The sequence below is a fragment of the Columba livia genome, chromosome 4, assembly GCF_036013475.1.
Source record: "Columba livia isolate bColLiv1 breed racing homer chromosome 4, bColLiv1.pat.W.v2, whole genome shotgun sequence".
Lineage (NCBI taxonomy): Eukaryota > Metazoa > Chordata > Aves > Columbiformes > Columbidae > Columba > Columba livia.
In genome coordinates, this window is record NC_088605.1 from 72,982,240 (window position 1) to 72,999,312 (window position 17,073).

The following is a 17,073-nucleotide window of genomic DNA, read 5'->3' on the forward strand; positions in this document are numbered from 1 at the left end:
TTGGTGGAAAAATCTAGGAAGATACTTTAAAGGTACTCCCTGAAGGAAAAATGAAAGAATTCCTTCAAAAAGAGACGTGGTATTTATATATGACATGAGCAAAATCAGTGCGCGCTCTTTCATTACAAGTATATATTTGCAGTTTTTACAAGTTTTGCTTTTAGGGGCGTTTCATTGGACGTGATGCTGCTATTTGTGAGCAGTTCTTAATGAAACAAGTATTGGGAGGGATCTGGGACTGACTAACAAAAAGTCACCCCAGGGTTTGTTCTCACCTCCCTGGTTGGCCCATAGTCATTAGCCCTGGAGCAGAGACGTGTGGGTCTAGATTCAGGGCTTCAAGGGCACTTTCATCATCTTTTGACTTTGAAGGAAATTGAGGGCAAGACAGGCCTCACAGGAATGACACAACCCGTGCAGGCCCAGCGCCTCCTTCTCTCACGTGTGTTGCATTTTAAAGCCATGATGGGAATTTGCCTGTACTCAAGCGTGTGTGGAGACACCTAAATGCAAGAGGATATCATTTTCGGGGGACAACAGGTGGGGGAAGGAGGGAGGTAGACTGATTCTATGTAAGCCAAGGTCCAGCATGTGTGCAAAAGAAAGTACGAGGGCAGCCCCCCAAGTCGGTAGGACGTTTCTCTCACTGAAATGAAGTCAAGGATGTGCTTAAGTGCTTTCTGCATTGCAACCTAAACGTGGAATGAGGGGACCAGCCTGAGGTTTGGAAATGCCACCCCGTGCTCCCAAGGCATCTGTAGACGCAGCACGCTTTCCGAATGACAGAGCAATACCTTCGTTATTCCCCTGTCAAGAGAAGTGTTCTTGCCAAAGCACGTCTAACCTACACTCCCACCAAGCCATAACTTTACGTCCACTCTACCAAGACACAGGCAGAAACCATTGTAAAGCTGTGTGGTTATTCTAAAAGCACTGTCTGTTTTCCAAGAGGTTTATTTTCTAGCAATGTTTACATTTCCATGACTACCTTGTTTAACTAACTAAGGAGAAGACGGAATATTAGGTGTGTTATATACTGAGTACGATGTATCGCGTGTGATCCTAAAATGGTGTGTGTTTGGAGAAAGGATGTTTCTATTAATTGTCAAGCAATGTGAGGCATCGTGTTGTTCCTAGATAACTGAAAGTATGCCTAAAATGTAAAGGAAAAGAACAACTAGAAGAACTCAAGTATGCCAATGCCGCAAAAGAAAGCTTAACTTGTTTTCTTGCTTTTTTTTTAGAGAACACCTGTTCCCAGCGCTGAAGCATTCCGATGGTTCTTTTAAGCAGTAGTGTATCTTATTTTCAAGGCAGTCCGAAGTGAATGGCAAGCTAAAGTCTTGTTTTAAGAAACTGCTTAGTCCACCATTGAAGAATATACTCAGACACTATTTTCATTTATGTATAGGGGTTTCCTCAAAAGCAAAAGACAAAAATCTGGGAGCCTGGGGAATTGGCCAGCTTCTTCACATTCAGTACACTATTCTTTCTTTGATGTAACTTAGCTATACTAGTGAAGTTGTTGTCTATTTTTAAAGTGGCTGTAAAAAAAAAAAAAACAACAAAAAAAAGAAGTTTGGGTAAACCCCTGCTATAAAGTCATGTATCTTTGAAAAGTAACATATCTATACTTCATTTTCAAATATATGTGTTTCAGTACTGTAAACTGTACAGATAGCCGCTTGTATTTTGTGTGTTTAGACACAAGGAGACAATCATGTCTGAGCATCTATGGAGATTAACGGTTTGTACACAACGGTGTGGTTCTGCGAGTTAAATCCGGAGCAATAAATTCTAGCTTTAACTATTATTTTGCTAGTTGTTTAGCAGCAGCAGCAACAGCAGCACTGTTTTACCATGCATCCTTCCATAGAGACTTGATGCCAAGTTTTCCAAGATAAAAAGATTGCGATGCATCTAGCAATTAACTTCCATTGTGGTGGTGTAAGAGAGGAAGACATAACATTTAAAATTAATCCTTCAAGCACTATATTAGAGTAGTGGTTTGTGCACTTGCATTGCTTCCAAAGGAGCTTTACAGAGGGATATCTCTCCAAAAATGATGTCTGGTGTCTGACTCGCTTTCCACTGTGCTCTGAGGTGGGGTTCCCAGCATAGGCGGACGTGCAAAACCAGTCATCTGTATAAAGGTGGTTCTAGGATGCAAAACAAAGTGAGTACGAGACCTTAGAAAAATGGTGACTCAGCCTAATTACCCTTCACCTATGAGTTCTTATGTAATGTTTTCAGCAACTGAGTAAATATTTTATAGAGTGGAATGCCATATTTTTGGTCCTAATGGAGCTCTTCACACTTAAGTGAGTTTTGACAGTTGGACTGGTTTGGGTGTTCATTTGAGAACCCAGATATTTTTGCAGTATAAAAATAAACTTTTCTAAAAAAAAAGATGTTTAAAAGAAGGGCCGCTTTTCCCCACACATTTCTTGGTCCACTGATCTCGGCTTTGCTGAATGGCTGGTCCCTTGGGCCCCAGAAGAATGATTTGCTGTTCTTGTTGCTCCAGCTGCGCGGAGGAAGACATTTCTCCTCTAAAAGGCAGCACATGGAGAGCTGTAACTCACATGTTGTAAAAATATGGAGGATACTGAACACAGGGATACTTATTATCAGTTGATCATCATTTTTTTATTGCTTGGCTTCATCATACCCCTCATGAGTGAGAAGGCCATCCCATCAAAGTAAGCAGATGCTGTTGTGCCATATTTTTGATAGATTTATCATTTTATACAAGATAGGACTACCAGTAGTTTCACAGACAAGGTGCTGGGCATGGAAATAACCATTTATTGATGCACAGCATGTACGAATCTCCTATTGCTTCAACACTTTCTCAGTTTTCAGCCTTTGGCCCCTGGTCTCACGCTCACTTGTTGAAGCGCAGGGGATGCTGGGGATGGTGCGGGAACGGTGCAGGCAGGGGACACGCTGGTTTTGGTGGGGGTGTTTGCTCACAGGACTTGTGGGTGTTGGGAAAGGCCCAGAAAGTGAAGGGCTGGAGGAGGAACAACCTCCTGAGGCCACACGTGTGTGTCAGCGGGGCCGGGCAGAGCTGGGGAGCTGGGGTGACTGGAGGAGCGTGGGCAGGCTGGGCCCACACCTGTGTCCTCAACGTAGGGTCCGTGTATGTGTCTACGTCTTTGCGCTGTACAACATCACGTACACGGCTTCAGAGGTGGAACGTCACACTTGAAACGCTTCTATCGTGCTGCCCCTCTTACGGTTTGTAAGAGGTCCTCAGTCGAATACTCATACAATGCCCATTCAATGAGCTTTACCTCTGTTCATATGGCAGCTGTGTATGGATTTTATTTTGCGTTGGAGACATTTTGGTTAGGGCCTCTGTTACTGACCACTAGACCAATACAAGTTCTGTAAGGTCTTCTCTACCAAACTGAAGCCTTATTTGCACATCTGGCTGGTAGGCTTGCCTTGATTTTTTGGAAAATGGTGATTGCTCTTGCAGTAGCAGAGACAAAATTGAGTTCAGGCTACATTAGGTGTACAAAGATATTCATAGCAATGTACTTAACTGTCTAATACCCTAATGTTGCATGTCTTGATGTGGTTTCTTTTTTGTTTTGTCGTTTTGTTTTAAAGAACTGATGGATCTGTATATTGTAATTGTGGTGTTTTACATGTCAATCCAAAATTGTTAAACAAGCAAACCTGTTAATTATGGAAAATGAACAAGAGTTGGTTTTTCTTTCCTTTACCTTTATGGTTTTCATTTCGGATGTTGTTCCTTTGCACCATCACATTTTGCTGGAACAGTATTTATATGATGTAGTGCGCATAGAGCATTTTAATTAGTGATGTTTGAAGAAGGAAATCCCTTTTCTGGCCTGTCTCTCTCCACCCCAGCCCTATCCCCCCACCCTGTTTATACACATATTTGTCAATCGGATTATTGTCAAGTTCTAATTACCAAATCTGTGCTTTTCGCAAGGTCCAAACCCATTTTAAAGTATGAGAATTTGTATTCCTTTATGTCTTTCATTCTCACGACGAAAAAAAAGCAGAACGTACTTTTGCCGTCTTCTAGGTGTGAGCAGTAAGCCTAATGGAAGCATTTTTGGCATACCCCAGATAAACTTATGAAAAATGGTGAGGCTGAAAGGGAGGCACATGTTCCCATTCTGTCAATTAATAACAGACCCTCCCTACGAGGGGAAATACTCCCTTTTGTACAGAACCCCTGGTATGTAAGTCCTCCAATTAATGTTAAAGAATATTAAGTCTTTAAATGGGCTATATCTGTAATCAAATAATGAAGAAAGAAAGTAGCTAAATGAACATACCATTCAGGGTCGAATGCATTCAGCAAAAAGCAGTAGTGGGTCTTTGATCATGGTTAGATGCATAGTGATATCAAACAGTGGGTTCTCATGTAACAGCTAAATGTTTCAGATTTTGTTTTTATTAAATTTGGCAGTTTCACGCTGAGCTCTACTGTATTCTTAGTGAAGAAAAGACAGCTCCTATGTTAGAAAGTACTCCATTTTCACAATTGCAGGGAACTAAGAGAGTTTTTTTCGGAAACATGGGCCACAGAAATGTACTCCTTTCACAGTGTTCTCCTCTTTCTGAACTGTGCAGTTATCTATTAAATTTTCTAATAGATATTTGTGTAAGGTGTATGTATGCTTGTGCAATTATGGAAAAAAAAAACAGTTTTGGAAAACAGTGTATTTATGAAAAAAATAATCACTTATGGGGCATGTACAAAACTGTATAAAAACATGCAATTTGCCCAGTAAAGTTGTTTTTGTGATATTTCTGTGTTGTTGAATAAAGGACTTTAGTATTCAAAATATCTCTCTTTTTCCATAAACAGGTTTTGTTTGTGGGATCTTAAACAAAGAAAATCTCTTTTCAAAAAGAATCCTCAAAATGAGCGAGAAGGTCCAAATGCTGACCTGTCTTGTGTAGGGGAATGAATGCTTATGAAGTGACGGTATGGTAGCCACAAAAGTCACTCCTCCTCAATTGGCAGGCGATGGAAACCCCGTAAGTTGTATATCTGATGGTAACATTGTGCTCTGGATTTGTTTAAGATAGCAGAAAAAAGTACCAGCTTCCTAAGACTAGGAATGTTATGTTGAGATTTTGAGGCTATGGAAAGGTTAGTGAAGTAGGAGCTAGACGGATTGCAGAAAAGCCTTCAAGCCTTTAATGCCGACCTCTGTTGTATAAAGAGCGGACTAGTGAGGGCGATGTGATAAATTAGCAGTTAGGGAAAGGCATACGAAAGTGAAATCTCATTTGTAACTCTTGCAACTAACAGGAGTCCTGAGATCAGATCGTGCCGTTGCTGTTGGAATATTTGGGATTGTGAATAGGGTTTGTGAGAGAATGGCAATAGTATCTTCCTCTTTATTTTGCCGCTTCTCAGTTCAAAGTTCTGCTCTTTACCTGCCTCATAAACTACACATAGCAAAGGAAATGGTTTCCTCTTGCCGTTCTATTTCCCCATACTAGTTACCAACGTTAAAGCAACTTCAGATAGGTAGGGAAATTTGTGACTGTGCACGTCACCTGATTTTGGTGAAATTTAGAACGTCATTTTTCTGCGAATATTCCCATAATAAACAGAATGTCTGCTCTTAGGTGCCAAACCAGGATTTTGAAAGGGTTTGAAACACGAGGTAGGTCCTTTGGTCTGTGAGATTCCTTCAATGCCAACCGATTTTCCGGGGGGAAGCCTCAGCGTATCCTTTTGTTTTTTAAAGAAAGCAACAAAAGTGAAAGGAATAGAAGTGGATTTTCCACTGATCCTGTCTGCTCTCATCAAAATCCGTAAGGATATACGTTCTTAGGAGACATAGACCGCTCATTAGACAATGCCAAGAGTGAACCTTGAGGTCTGTTTGAAGAGGAGGAAAAGGGCTGCCAAGTTGCTCAGGCATAGTCAGTGATCTCTCCAGATTAAATATAGAATTCACAGGGAGGAAATACACTCGTTTCATGAGATGGTCGATTTGGAAGCGGGAAGAGGTCTCTGAGTTCCTATTCCTTTAATGCTTTCTCTTTCAACTTTTTCTTCCCCTCGAGTATTGTTTTATACTAGTCTGAATGAAAAACGTCCCTCAGCTCCAGAGAAATACTCGCCCCAGATATGAACCTTGCAGTTTAAAACTACCTCTAGCTTTTTATAGCTTTTATTTTTTAATTAAAAAAAAAAAAATCTAAAAAACCCCTGACAACAAAGCCAAAACTGACAGACTCATTACTGAGCCTGTTAAGAGGCAGGAAAACACCTTTTTGTGTGGAAGCACCATTCTAGGCTGTATTGGACTCAATTTGGTTTTGCCACTGGCCGTTTCAGTGCTCTCTTGTATTTCTCAAAGGAACAAGTCTGAAATTATGAATGGTATAGTGATATGGGGCAATGTGCCTTCTGAGAGGCTCTAGTCCTCCCCAGATTCCCATGGGCTTTCCGAGATAGTTCATGAAATTGGAGGATATTATATAGGTGACTTAGTTATAAGTCCTACCTTACTTTGCTGTAAGGATCTACTCAGTCACCAGTGTGCTGTGAGCATGGATAGATCACCCCAAAATCTACAGAGGTAAGAAAAACACCTTCTTGGTAATAACATACAATAAACTTGGAGACCTCTGGAACTACCTGAGGAAAGAAAGGTGCAGTTCAGCATCAGCAAAGACGTCAGAATCTGCTCCCACCATAGCTTTGTTTCCAGTTGCCGTTTTGTTTTTACGATGGACACGCTTGGCTGGGTAGCTGCATCCTTCGGAAAGGTGGTTTTGCCTGAGATAGGCAGAATGAAGGAAATACAGGTAGCAAATTGTAATCTTGCAAGATGAGGATCTAGACTGCCTAAAGAGGCTGCGATGTTTGGCAAGTACTTCCATCGTTCTTCTAAGCTTTCAAATGATATTTAAAGATTGTCACATTATTCTTAATTTAATAAACAGAAATAGCTTGTCATGCTACTGCCCATTTCCTCAAAAAGGGTTTTTAGAAATTAACCTTAATGACTTATTTCCCAATAAACTTTGAAGTTACTACTTAGTCTATTGTGGCTTCCCCATAAGAGAAGATGCTGTCACTGTGGGTTCATTGGCCTATATAAGGCCCCTTTGACTTGCAGAGTCAAGGATCTTTGCTAGGAGATAACTCAGCAGAATTGTTGTAGAAAGATCTGTGGGTGTCATGATGTCAGCCAGAGCCCGGATTAATTAGTCAGTGTGGTTCTCCCCAGCTTGGTTTATGATGTGGATAAGCATTCTATATCTGAGAAGAAAACACCTTTCTTTCCTTAGTCCTTTAAACCTGCTCTCTTTACAGAGTTAATACCACTAGCCCTCTGTGCTTCTTCAGGAAAAAACCAAAACTTTAGAAGAAATACATCTCTTTGGCTAGACATTTTCCTTTGGGAAGAGAGACAGAAGAGTTAGCCCAGGTCAGAAACTCCTGCTGCTTGCCCAGATCTGCTAACTTGGCTGCTCGCTGCATCAGATGTAGCTTGTGAGTAAAGTTCATAGCTCAGCTTGGCAATCGACACAATCCTACAGAAGATCAACACCAAAGCAAACGGGACCCAGTGAGGGACGTCCCCACCACATGCGAGACACACACAAGTTTGTGTCAGATGCCCTAAACCCCTTCCCCTGCTGTATATACATGAATCTGGGTCAGGTTTGCTGTGCCCAGAAGTGAACCTCCCCAGATCTGAGGAGCAGATAGCACGCTGGAGGGCTTTTAAGAGAGAAGGTTTACACACCCAGACAGTGACTAAAACGTCTCAACCCTCATGTCTTGCATTAACTTCTGATTTCTAGCTGTGAGTGTCTGAGGCCACCAGGCTTCAGGAGAAGTAGCTGAACTGTTGAGTGTACCTAGTGTCTTATGTGCCTACATTTTAATAGTCATACCCAGAGATTGGTAGTGAATTTGACCAGCTGATGCGTTGACTGAGAATGTACTGTTTAATGCAAAATCATAGCAACCGTCTTTCAACCTGGTTTTGGAGAATTAGTGGGTAAATAACCTGATCTAAAGAAATCTGTCCCCCATATTAGGAACTGTGAACTAATTATTGCTTTCTGATGTTCTGCTCTAACTTGTTTTGCCTTTTTATCCTGATTGTTTGCATTCCTAGGACTGATTTGCCTTTTTGATGCAATGCCATGTGATCTGCTGATTAATTTTTGTGAGCAATCATAAACTCCAACCTATGGCTGACTGGGTATATTTTATGCTACGCTCCATAAACATTCATTCATTTCTTATGATTACTGTGTGGAAACAGACTTTTACAGGCTAATAAACTTGGATTTGAACTGGATGAAGAGTTTCCTTGTGTCACTTCTTTCTTGTTTTTAAGAAAAAAAAGAAATGAAGGTAAAGGTGCAAACCTCGACTTGATTTAACTAGGTCTCTGTTGTTATCTCCGCAGGTGCTATCAGTAGTAAACCTGGAAATACTAATAGCAAAACCTTATTCTTGGGCTGATTTCATTCACAGCGAGGAACACTCCTAGTTGAAAATAAAACACGCTTTCAGCGTTTAGCGCTGGGAGAGAGGGGGAAGGGGAATCGGGGTTTTTCTTTAATTGGTTACTCCGGTGTCTTCTCTCCCGTAGACCTCCTGCCTTGAACGCACTGACATGCACAGAGCAGCTTCCAGCTGAGACCAATTAAGCCGAGCGTTTCCCTCCGGTGCGGCTGGCTCGCAGTCAGTGTGTCAGGGCAGGGACAGCCGCAGCGCGGGCGGGCAGGTGACCCCTCAGCATCCTCCCGTGCCCCCGGCTCCGACGCTTCCCGGCCCGCGATGCACGCCAGGAGCCCGGCCAGACGCGCCTCTGTGAGCAGTGGAGGTTTTTTGCTCTCTTAGACGGCTAGTTCAAACTCAAACAGCTTGGAGGTGCTGAGAGTAAGTGTAATAAACAGGAGGAATAGGTATTCTCGTGTTCTGGCTGTTTAAGGCATCTCAATAGATGAGTAAGCTGGCAGTAATTGGTAACCCTTTAAATGATAACCCTTCAAGGAGACTGTTGGGATGGAATGGCATTTCTGCAGGGAAAGGCAGCGAGGCCAGAAGTAGGCTGGTGCCATGCCTGCACACAGCTGCCTGTAGTCCCGTGATGTAAAGAAGTCAGCGTCCTTTCCCTATGTCAATCTGTTGCATGTGACAAACGCTATGTATAAAAATTGTATTTTTCAGATTGTTCGAGCTGCCACTGGAGGCTCAGGGCACACACGTGATCTTAATCTCACCAAAAAGCACAGAGGAATTTGGTAGCAGAAGGAGGGCTAGTGCTTTGTCAACTTTGAGGCCTTGGACGCGAGCAGGGAGATCAGGTATCACTGGACCGTGCAGCTGGACAGGATGGGACCCGGCACTTGGACACACTGACCCTGCCGAGGCACAGCCGTCCCAGCCCGCGACCTTTGCAGGGGTCTGTCTTCCATTTCCCAGTTACCCTGGAACGAGTGATTTCTATAAGATGAGGATAACCTCGAGGCAATCTCACCGCAAAGATGGAGCAGGATTATTGGGTGATCATTTTTTCCCCTGTTGTGACCCAGCACATCTTACTCCAGGGATATAAGCTAGAATTGCAGCAGCTGAAACAAGAAGAGAAGCCAGGGAAAACTGCAGCTCCCTCAAGCCAGGCAGGACAAAACCTCATTTGCTCAGTCTTTATTCTTTTTCCCCTGTATTTCCTTCCATTAACTCCTCCCTTCCCTAGAGGAAGGCAGTGGCAGCAGCTGCCGTGGCGGGTCCCCTCTGCATGGTTCATATCCCGGGAAGGAGACCTGAGCTCCTGGAGGCTGGAGCACCTGCCAGGTAGGTAGAGCAGCGCTTGGGGTGCAGAGCGGTGCCCCAGCAAGTGTCAAGGGTGGGAAGGTGGCGATGCTCTGGGGCTGCTGCTCTTCTGCCTGAGCCAGGAGTTTCCATGGGGAAACGATGATGGATATTGTCCTGATACAGTCAACGCTGAACTCCTCACATCCCCACACAGGCAGGAGGCCGATGCAGATTGCAGTGGTAGCAGTGAATACATAGGCTACTTCTGCCCTAAAATGCTTGTGGTGACCAAATCTAGGGGGATTCCTAAGGGGCAGAGAGTAAGACATGTGCTTGATCCATCACTGCCATCTCCTGAACTTTCCCCTGCCAGAGTTGAAGGTTTTGCAAAACAGATCAAAATAAGCCAGGCCCTAGCTAGTTGTTTTTTTTTTCCCTAATTATTTTCTTGGGAACAGCTGCGTTGGTTTTGCTAGGCTTTTGAAAACACACAGGCAGACATCGAGTTCAGGGCAGATGCCTTGCCTGGAAGCTTTCAGCCCACAGCATTAAAGGTCTGAATAAAGCTACAAATCGCTGAAGACGGGACCTTGTAATAGGCACTTTAGGCGATGTGAAATGCAGGTGTTGCCACCGGCTTTACTGCAAATAACGGAGAGAGTGAAAAGGGCATTAATTCTGCATGGCATGGGGAGACCTAGGCTGCTTCTCTGCCAGCAAGGCTGGAGGCAGCCAGGGTGGCTTAGCGCCTTTTGGTTAGGCATCCCCTTAGCATTAAACACCGCTTGTATGATGGAAAGCACGGCTGGTTGGCAAGCCAAGCCGGCGGCTGTGGCCCCCAGCGCTGTGGCAGCCCCGGCCAAACAGCTCCCCGCGGTTTCTAAATCATGAGCCAGGGAGCAGGCAGGCGAGATGCTCGTTGCATGTGCACCACATGGGCTTTCGACATGGTTTCTGCCTCTGGCTTGTCTGAAAAGAGCCCACAGCCCTGCTCCTCAGCTTCCTGCCCAGCACACCAAGCACAGAGGCAGGTTGCATCCAGGATGGTGGTTTAAAGAAACCTGCCAGGGGCGATGGCAATGCCACTGCCACATTTGGATGCGACGCTCCGCGCTGCTGTTGTGACATATCACCTTCCCTGCTGCAGTCGCTGCATTTCTCTTCTGCTTTGTGTTAAAACAAGGAAGGTGTTTAAATATTTATTACTGCTAGAAACTCCAGAAGCCAAGTTTCATTTGTATAAGGAACTGGGATTTTTTTTTTTTCAATTGTCAGTAATAATTCATTAATTATTATTTTAAAGTTGTTGTTCTCCCTGCAATGTGTCACCTTCCCTCCAACTCAGTGGCAATCTGCACAAGATATGGGATGTATAGTGCAGTGGTTCTTGCTCCTCTGGGTTTCTGTTGCTCCTTCAAATATCTCTGCTTAAATGAGATGGGCATTGGAGTTCCCGGTGTCTGTTGTACCATAGGGAGGGTTGTTTTTTCTTGCTCTTCCCTCAAGTTTTTTTTTTTGTGTGCAAGTGCCTTCTGCTGCTGTTACCACACCTGCAGAACTGGGGTCTGCTCCTGCCCCTCTGCAGATGCAGAAGGCAGAACTTGTGTGGTTTTCGACACCCAGGGATGCTGCGTTTGGCCACAGTGCTGCTGGGTTGCTGCTGGACGAGCGTTTGTGCCCAGCCGGTGGGTGCGCTGAGCTGTGCCAAGCCTCAGTGGACCTTAACACGGGCTCTATGCGTGGAGGCGGCACGGCCTGGAATACAGAGCTGTGCAAAAGCAATCTTGGCGGCTGTGGCAGCTTGCCATTTTTCTTAGATTACTCTAAATGCGGAGCATTGCTTGCTTTCCCCTACTTCTGTCTGCAGACGAGGGAGGAGGCAGCTGGGGAGCAGCAAGCTGCACCCGTGGGAAATGCGAATGGGAAACTTGCACTGTCAAATGCTTCTTATTTGCTTTTTAAGCTCAGAACAAGATGTTTGTCTCGAATTCCCTTTTCCCAGTACCTTTCCCTTGAATACTGTCAATACCACTTGTGCTTTTGCCTCTTTTGCTGGATAGGACTGTCCCAGGGAGCAAAGCTGCTCCCCATCTGATGCTACCAGGGACATGCCTGTGCCTAACGCCACCATGGCTTTATTCCCATAAACCGCAGCTGAGCTGGGTACCAGAGCCACCAACAGCCATGGAAACCAGTTGACAGGCTGTTCATGGCCATGCCCTACCTGGCCCATCCGAAACTTCTGCCGGGAGCTGGGGGAGGCAGAGGAAAAGACGCTGGCAGTGCCGGTCTGGAGATTAGGTTTGTTACTCTGGTTCTACTTCTTACTTCTTAAAAGATATGCCATGCAGTTTGGCTCTGCTTCCACTCCTCTTCCTCTCCCCACCCGCAACCTTGCCACTGAATGGCCCCATAACCCTCATTTCCTAATGTGGAGAAAAAGAGGAAAGACCAAGAAAAAGTCAGACCCTGATTAGTGCAGCCAAGCAATCCCATCCGATCTGGCCTTGCTCTCCCCAGAATCCCACGCACAAATATTGCAGCAAGGCAGGGATCCCCCCCCAGGGTATTTCTGCTGGTGCCCCCAGCTTGCTGCTCCACTGGAGTAAATGCAGGTGTTGCAGCAGCTGCGCTCATCATTTTTTATGAAGGGGAGTGGGGGGAAGTAAAATCCTGCCTCCTCTCTGCAGGACAGAGCTTTGCTGCAGTAAGAGCTCCTGGGAGATCCTTTCTGGGACGCTGGGCGAGCTGCAGGAGCAGGGGTGAGCTGCCAGGGCTCTGCGGGATTCACCACCAGGGTAATACGTGGCCAGGGTTCAGCCGGAACGGCTGGCTCGTGCTATGCAGTCGCAGGAGTGATTTGCCCAGAAGAGCTGAGATGAATTGCTTTGCCTCCCAAGAGGCCCAGAAGCCGGGGGAGCCCAACTCCAGCCCAGCAGTGCCCGTGGTTTCTGCCACCCCTGGACGGGGAGGCTCTACCCTGTGGAAGCGCCGCTCCCAGGAGGGTTTTAATGGGGAGCCCAGCTTTGGGTCAGGATGGCAAGTGCTGCTGGGGTGTCCAGCTTTTGGTGAGGATGCTTTATCCAGGGAAGGAGTGCTGAAACTCTGCTTAAGACATGCACCCCCACAAATAAAGGTTCAGCAGCTTTGGGGGGTAATCAGGTACTAAAAACCCCTTGAGTGCAGCCCTAACCAAATGCATGTGAGCATCACTTGCCATGCCAGGAAATGTGCTGTTGGTCTGACCCCCATCCCTTCATCACAGGAGGGTGGTAGCACTGTGAGGAGAAGAAACAGGAGCAGAAAAAAGCCTGGCAAGCTCTGCTTGGGTGTGTATGGAGGAGGTGAGCATGGGGTGCTGGGTTCATGGCTGTACCCCTGTGGGTTCACCCGGGCTCTGGGTTCTGCCCACAGCCCTGGCTCTGCTCTCCTTCCTTGTCGAAAGCATCCCAGCCCAGCACTTGCCTGGCCCCTCGAGAGCTGAAGTTGCTCCTTGTAACCCTTCCCAGCAGCTGGGAAGCCTGATGGGACATGAGGGATATGGCCACATGTCCAGGAAAGGCCCTGCGGGGATGTCCTGCTCCAGCTATGGGACTGGCACAGGAGAACCATGGTGTGACACCACGCTCTGAGGCTCTTTTCCTTCATTCCTGCTCTCATGAACACTTGCCACAACCAGATCTCAACCCTGTTTTTACTTTGACTCTTACTTGACCAACAGAGGTCTACACAGCATCTAGGTAGGGCACAAGAAGAGGAATTTGGGGAGCTGCAATGGTGTCCAAGTGGCATGGTGGGGACTCCATGGGGCAGAGTGGAAAAGAGGACCTCAGCCTCCACCAGGCAGCATCAGCTGCTTTCCCCAGAAGGTGCAAGGAAAGCCCAAAGCTGTGCAGCAGTAAAGGAGAGCTGCTCCTGAGTGGTGAGTGCCTCCCATGCCAGTGCTTCTTCTGCACCCTGGGGCTCTGAAATACCATGGGCTTGACCTCCAGCTTCATTGCCCATATATCGATCCAAAGAAGTATTGCTGTCTCTGCACAGGCTGCCATTGCAGACCAGCACCCCTCTGCCTTTGCCTTCCCGGGTCCTTGGGGCACCAGCAGCGTGCCTGTGTCCCTATGCCCAGGGGAAGGGGCCACCAGCCACTCCTGGTGTTGAACCATCAACCCGTGCTGAGCAGTGCAGAGAGAGAGCACCGGGGGACTGGTCCACACCAGCTTGTCTTCTCTTACAGCCACCAGCTTCTAGTGAGTCGATTTAACTGTGTTTCCCTAACAACGTGGCTGCATAATACCCACCTTCAAAAAGGTCACGCTTACTGCAAAAGTGGTATTTCTGTTCAGGTGCTGATGGTATCTACATTGCATCTGAGTATTTCAGGGTGGACCTGTAGTCTGGGCTTCCTCCTGGTTCTGCCTTCATCCAGGAGTGTCTCCAAGTCAACCGTATTTCAGATGCTGGCAGCAACTGGGGTGGGAGTAATTTGCTGGGCTGGGGTGTCGCTTAGCAATGAGCGGTGGGTGACAGCCGTGATCGAAAGGGACATTTATTTGCCTTTAGGATGGAAGAGACGTGACACCTCTTGTCAAATCCCATCTTTGCAAATTTGGGCTGTGAGGCAATAAGGCAGAGGTCGTGGCAAAAGGTCAGACAAAGCAGCGCTCTGCCTCGGCAGGGGTTTGCCCGGGTGCTGCAATGGCTTGGTGGTGCCCCACATGGGTTTTTGCTGCTTTGGAAGCCTCTTGGAAAACTGTAGGTGTGAATCCTCCCTGAAACAGAGCTACTAGTATGGATTTTTAAAGTGGACTTAAACATCTCTTTGTTTAAATACGGATGCAGGTCAGTTTGAGTAGTTGAGCTCTGGTGATCAACAAGGGCTATGCAATGCAAACTACAAGTGACCATCAGCTGCAGGCCAGAGGGGCCTCCCACAACCCGCTCTGCTGCCATAAACATAGGGTTAAAGGCAGGAGACTAAATGGATCAGAACAACACAGGCGAGGGTCTCCCATGCCCAGGGAGATGAATTGTGCTCGGCTGCAGCCCAGTGCCTGCCCCATTTGGGATGTTGTGGTTCGGTCCTGGGTCTCATTCCCACCTCTCCTGCTGCCAGAGGCACCGTGGCCACACACACATGCAAGTCCTTCCCCTGCCCTTTCCATCTCCAGCTCTACCTGTGCTGCTGAAAGTTGCTCTTTTTCAGCATCCGTGCAAAAACCAAGCCTGCAGTTTACAAAGACCCACTCAGCTCCCTTCTCCCATCAGTAAATGTGTACAACCAGCAATTCACACCATTACACCTCCTTAGAGATGCAGAAAACACATAGGTTGTTTGTTTTCACATATACCTATCTAATTGATGGGCTGAGAAAGGGGAGGTGGGAAGGGAACTTCAGCCCTATTAAACTGTTGGGAATTGTGTGCGTTAGATTAGAAGTGTTTATGTTATAAATACTGCGAGGAGCTGATGCGGTGAGTGAGCTGGCTCTCGGCATCTGGGATAAAACCACCAGCAGTGGTGGAGCCCTTTATAAACATTTGCATGTTTCCAGATGCAGGGGACAGCTAATCCAAACCACACGCCTAGAATGCAGCTCCTGTGTCAGGCAGCGGCGTTCCCCCTGTGCTGGGCTGGGACCTCAGGCAGCAGGGCAGGACATGCACACGTCCTTGCCTTGCCTGCCCGGTCCTGTTTTCCTAAGGACCTGCTCCCTGGGTGTAAATACCTGTAATCTTTGCAGGCGGATTTTTAAATCTAGAATTGAGCTTTCCAGCTCTGATCTATTTATATACCGTGTATATTCAGGTGAAATCTTTCAGCAACCAGAGGGATTTGTGGCTTTATTTCTAGATGAGCATGAGGAAAAACAAAACCAAAAACCTCCTAGAGTTGTTTGGGGTTTTTTTAGTTGGTTTTTGGTTTTGTTTTTAATTTTGTTTCTTTTAGGGGGGGATATTTGTTGTGGGTTTGTTTGTTTGCTTCCTCTTCATGGCTGCACACCACACCAGTGCTTAACCTGAAGGCGGGCGGCTGAAGCAGACCCAAACAGGTGTCTGAAAAGCCATGTTTGTATTTCTCAGGAAAAACTGATGATGTTTGGTTTCTGGGAGCTGCATCCTGTGGGGTCACGGCACCTGCAGAGAAAAGTGCATTTGTTACAGAACACAGAACCAAACAGATTGCACTCCATCTTCTCCTCTTTTAAGAGGGTTGCGGTGAAATCCGAATGGGCAAAACCCTCCTTTTGGAGCCTTTGGCTTTGCCGCTGACAGCCAGGCCCGACACCGCGAGCACTCCTAGGTCAGAGATTTCTCCCTGTGCTTCTCCCCAGACCCACGTCCATAATCGTGGGCTGCTGCCCCCCACCCGCTGCCCCCAGCTCAGGCCAGACAAGCAGTCGAGGGCATCCGGAGGGTTGTCAGGTGGATTGGGCCGTGCTAACTGAAGTGTGCAGGGGGGAGAGCGGGGGAAAGAAAAATACCAGGGCTGCACGCCAGTTCTTCAACCTCTGGTAGGGTGACAACCTCGCAAGGGCGGCGGATCTAAACGTGGCTAAAACGGATCCTCTGGGGTGGTGAATCTCCACTTGTTATCTCCAGCACAGAGCTGAACTCATTCTGGCTGCCCGCAAAACCGGAGGAGCGTATGCATCAATTAGTGATTCCCTTTCCCCTAATAAAAAAAAAGCAAAAATAAAAAGGGAGAGCGAGCGGTTCTTTAGCAAGTTATTGCTTTTATACGCTGCACCTCTGTGCACTGAGCTGAGACAGCTTCCTCTGTGCATTCAACTGAAAACAAAGAGTGAGAAGGAGAATGAAAGAGCAGGACGCAGCCTTCCCCACAGCCGGCTCTCAAACCTGAGCCTCGCTCCGCTGCCGGCGGGGGGGGACATGGGGTCTGCAGGGGGGCGCCCATCAACCTGTGCTCTCCCGCCCACCTTCAGCACCTCCAGAAGGGGAAAGGTGTAGGACAACCTGGTGTAATTATGCACTAACTTAAAAAAAAAAATCAAACCACAAAACCCTCCTCCCACTTTCCAAAATAATAATAACGATAATAAAAATGCCTCGGGATCACTCAGGCAATAATTTCAATGCACACAAACCAGCATAAAATGGAGAGCGTTGCAGAACCGCGGTCTGGTGTCTCTTAGGTAAAATGGGTGCGTTATCTGCAGTAATATAGCGATCTCGCTCTTTCACCTCCACCGCTCTGCTGGCATGGAGGCGATTGCACAGACAATGTGTCATCCCTCGCTCCCTCCACTTTTAAT

The 17,073-nt window shown here is 46.6% G+C and overlaps 1 protein-coding gene across 3 annotated transcripts in view; it reads left to right on the forward strand.

The window, feature by feature from the left end:
* The window catches only part of CXXC4 (CXXC finger protein 4), a 102,294-nt gene that overhangs the window by 19,347 nt on the left and 65,874 nt on the right, over positions 1 to 17,073 (forward strand). Inside the window, exon 3 of one of the 3 annotated variants that reach the window (XM_065062847.1) lies at positions 1,245 to 8,333. The exons of the other annotated variants lie outside the window; for them this stretch is intronic. Coding sequence (XP_064918919.1) covers positions 1,245 to 1,289 — 45 coding nt within the window. The 3' untranslated portion in view covers positions 1,290 to 8,333. Of the gene's footprint in view, positions 1 to 1,244; positions 8,334 to 17,073 lie in introns of those variants that run through there. 3 annotated transcript variants of the gene reach the window in all.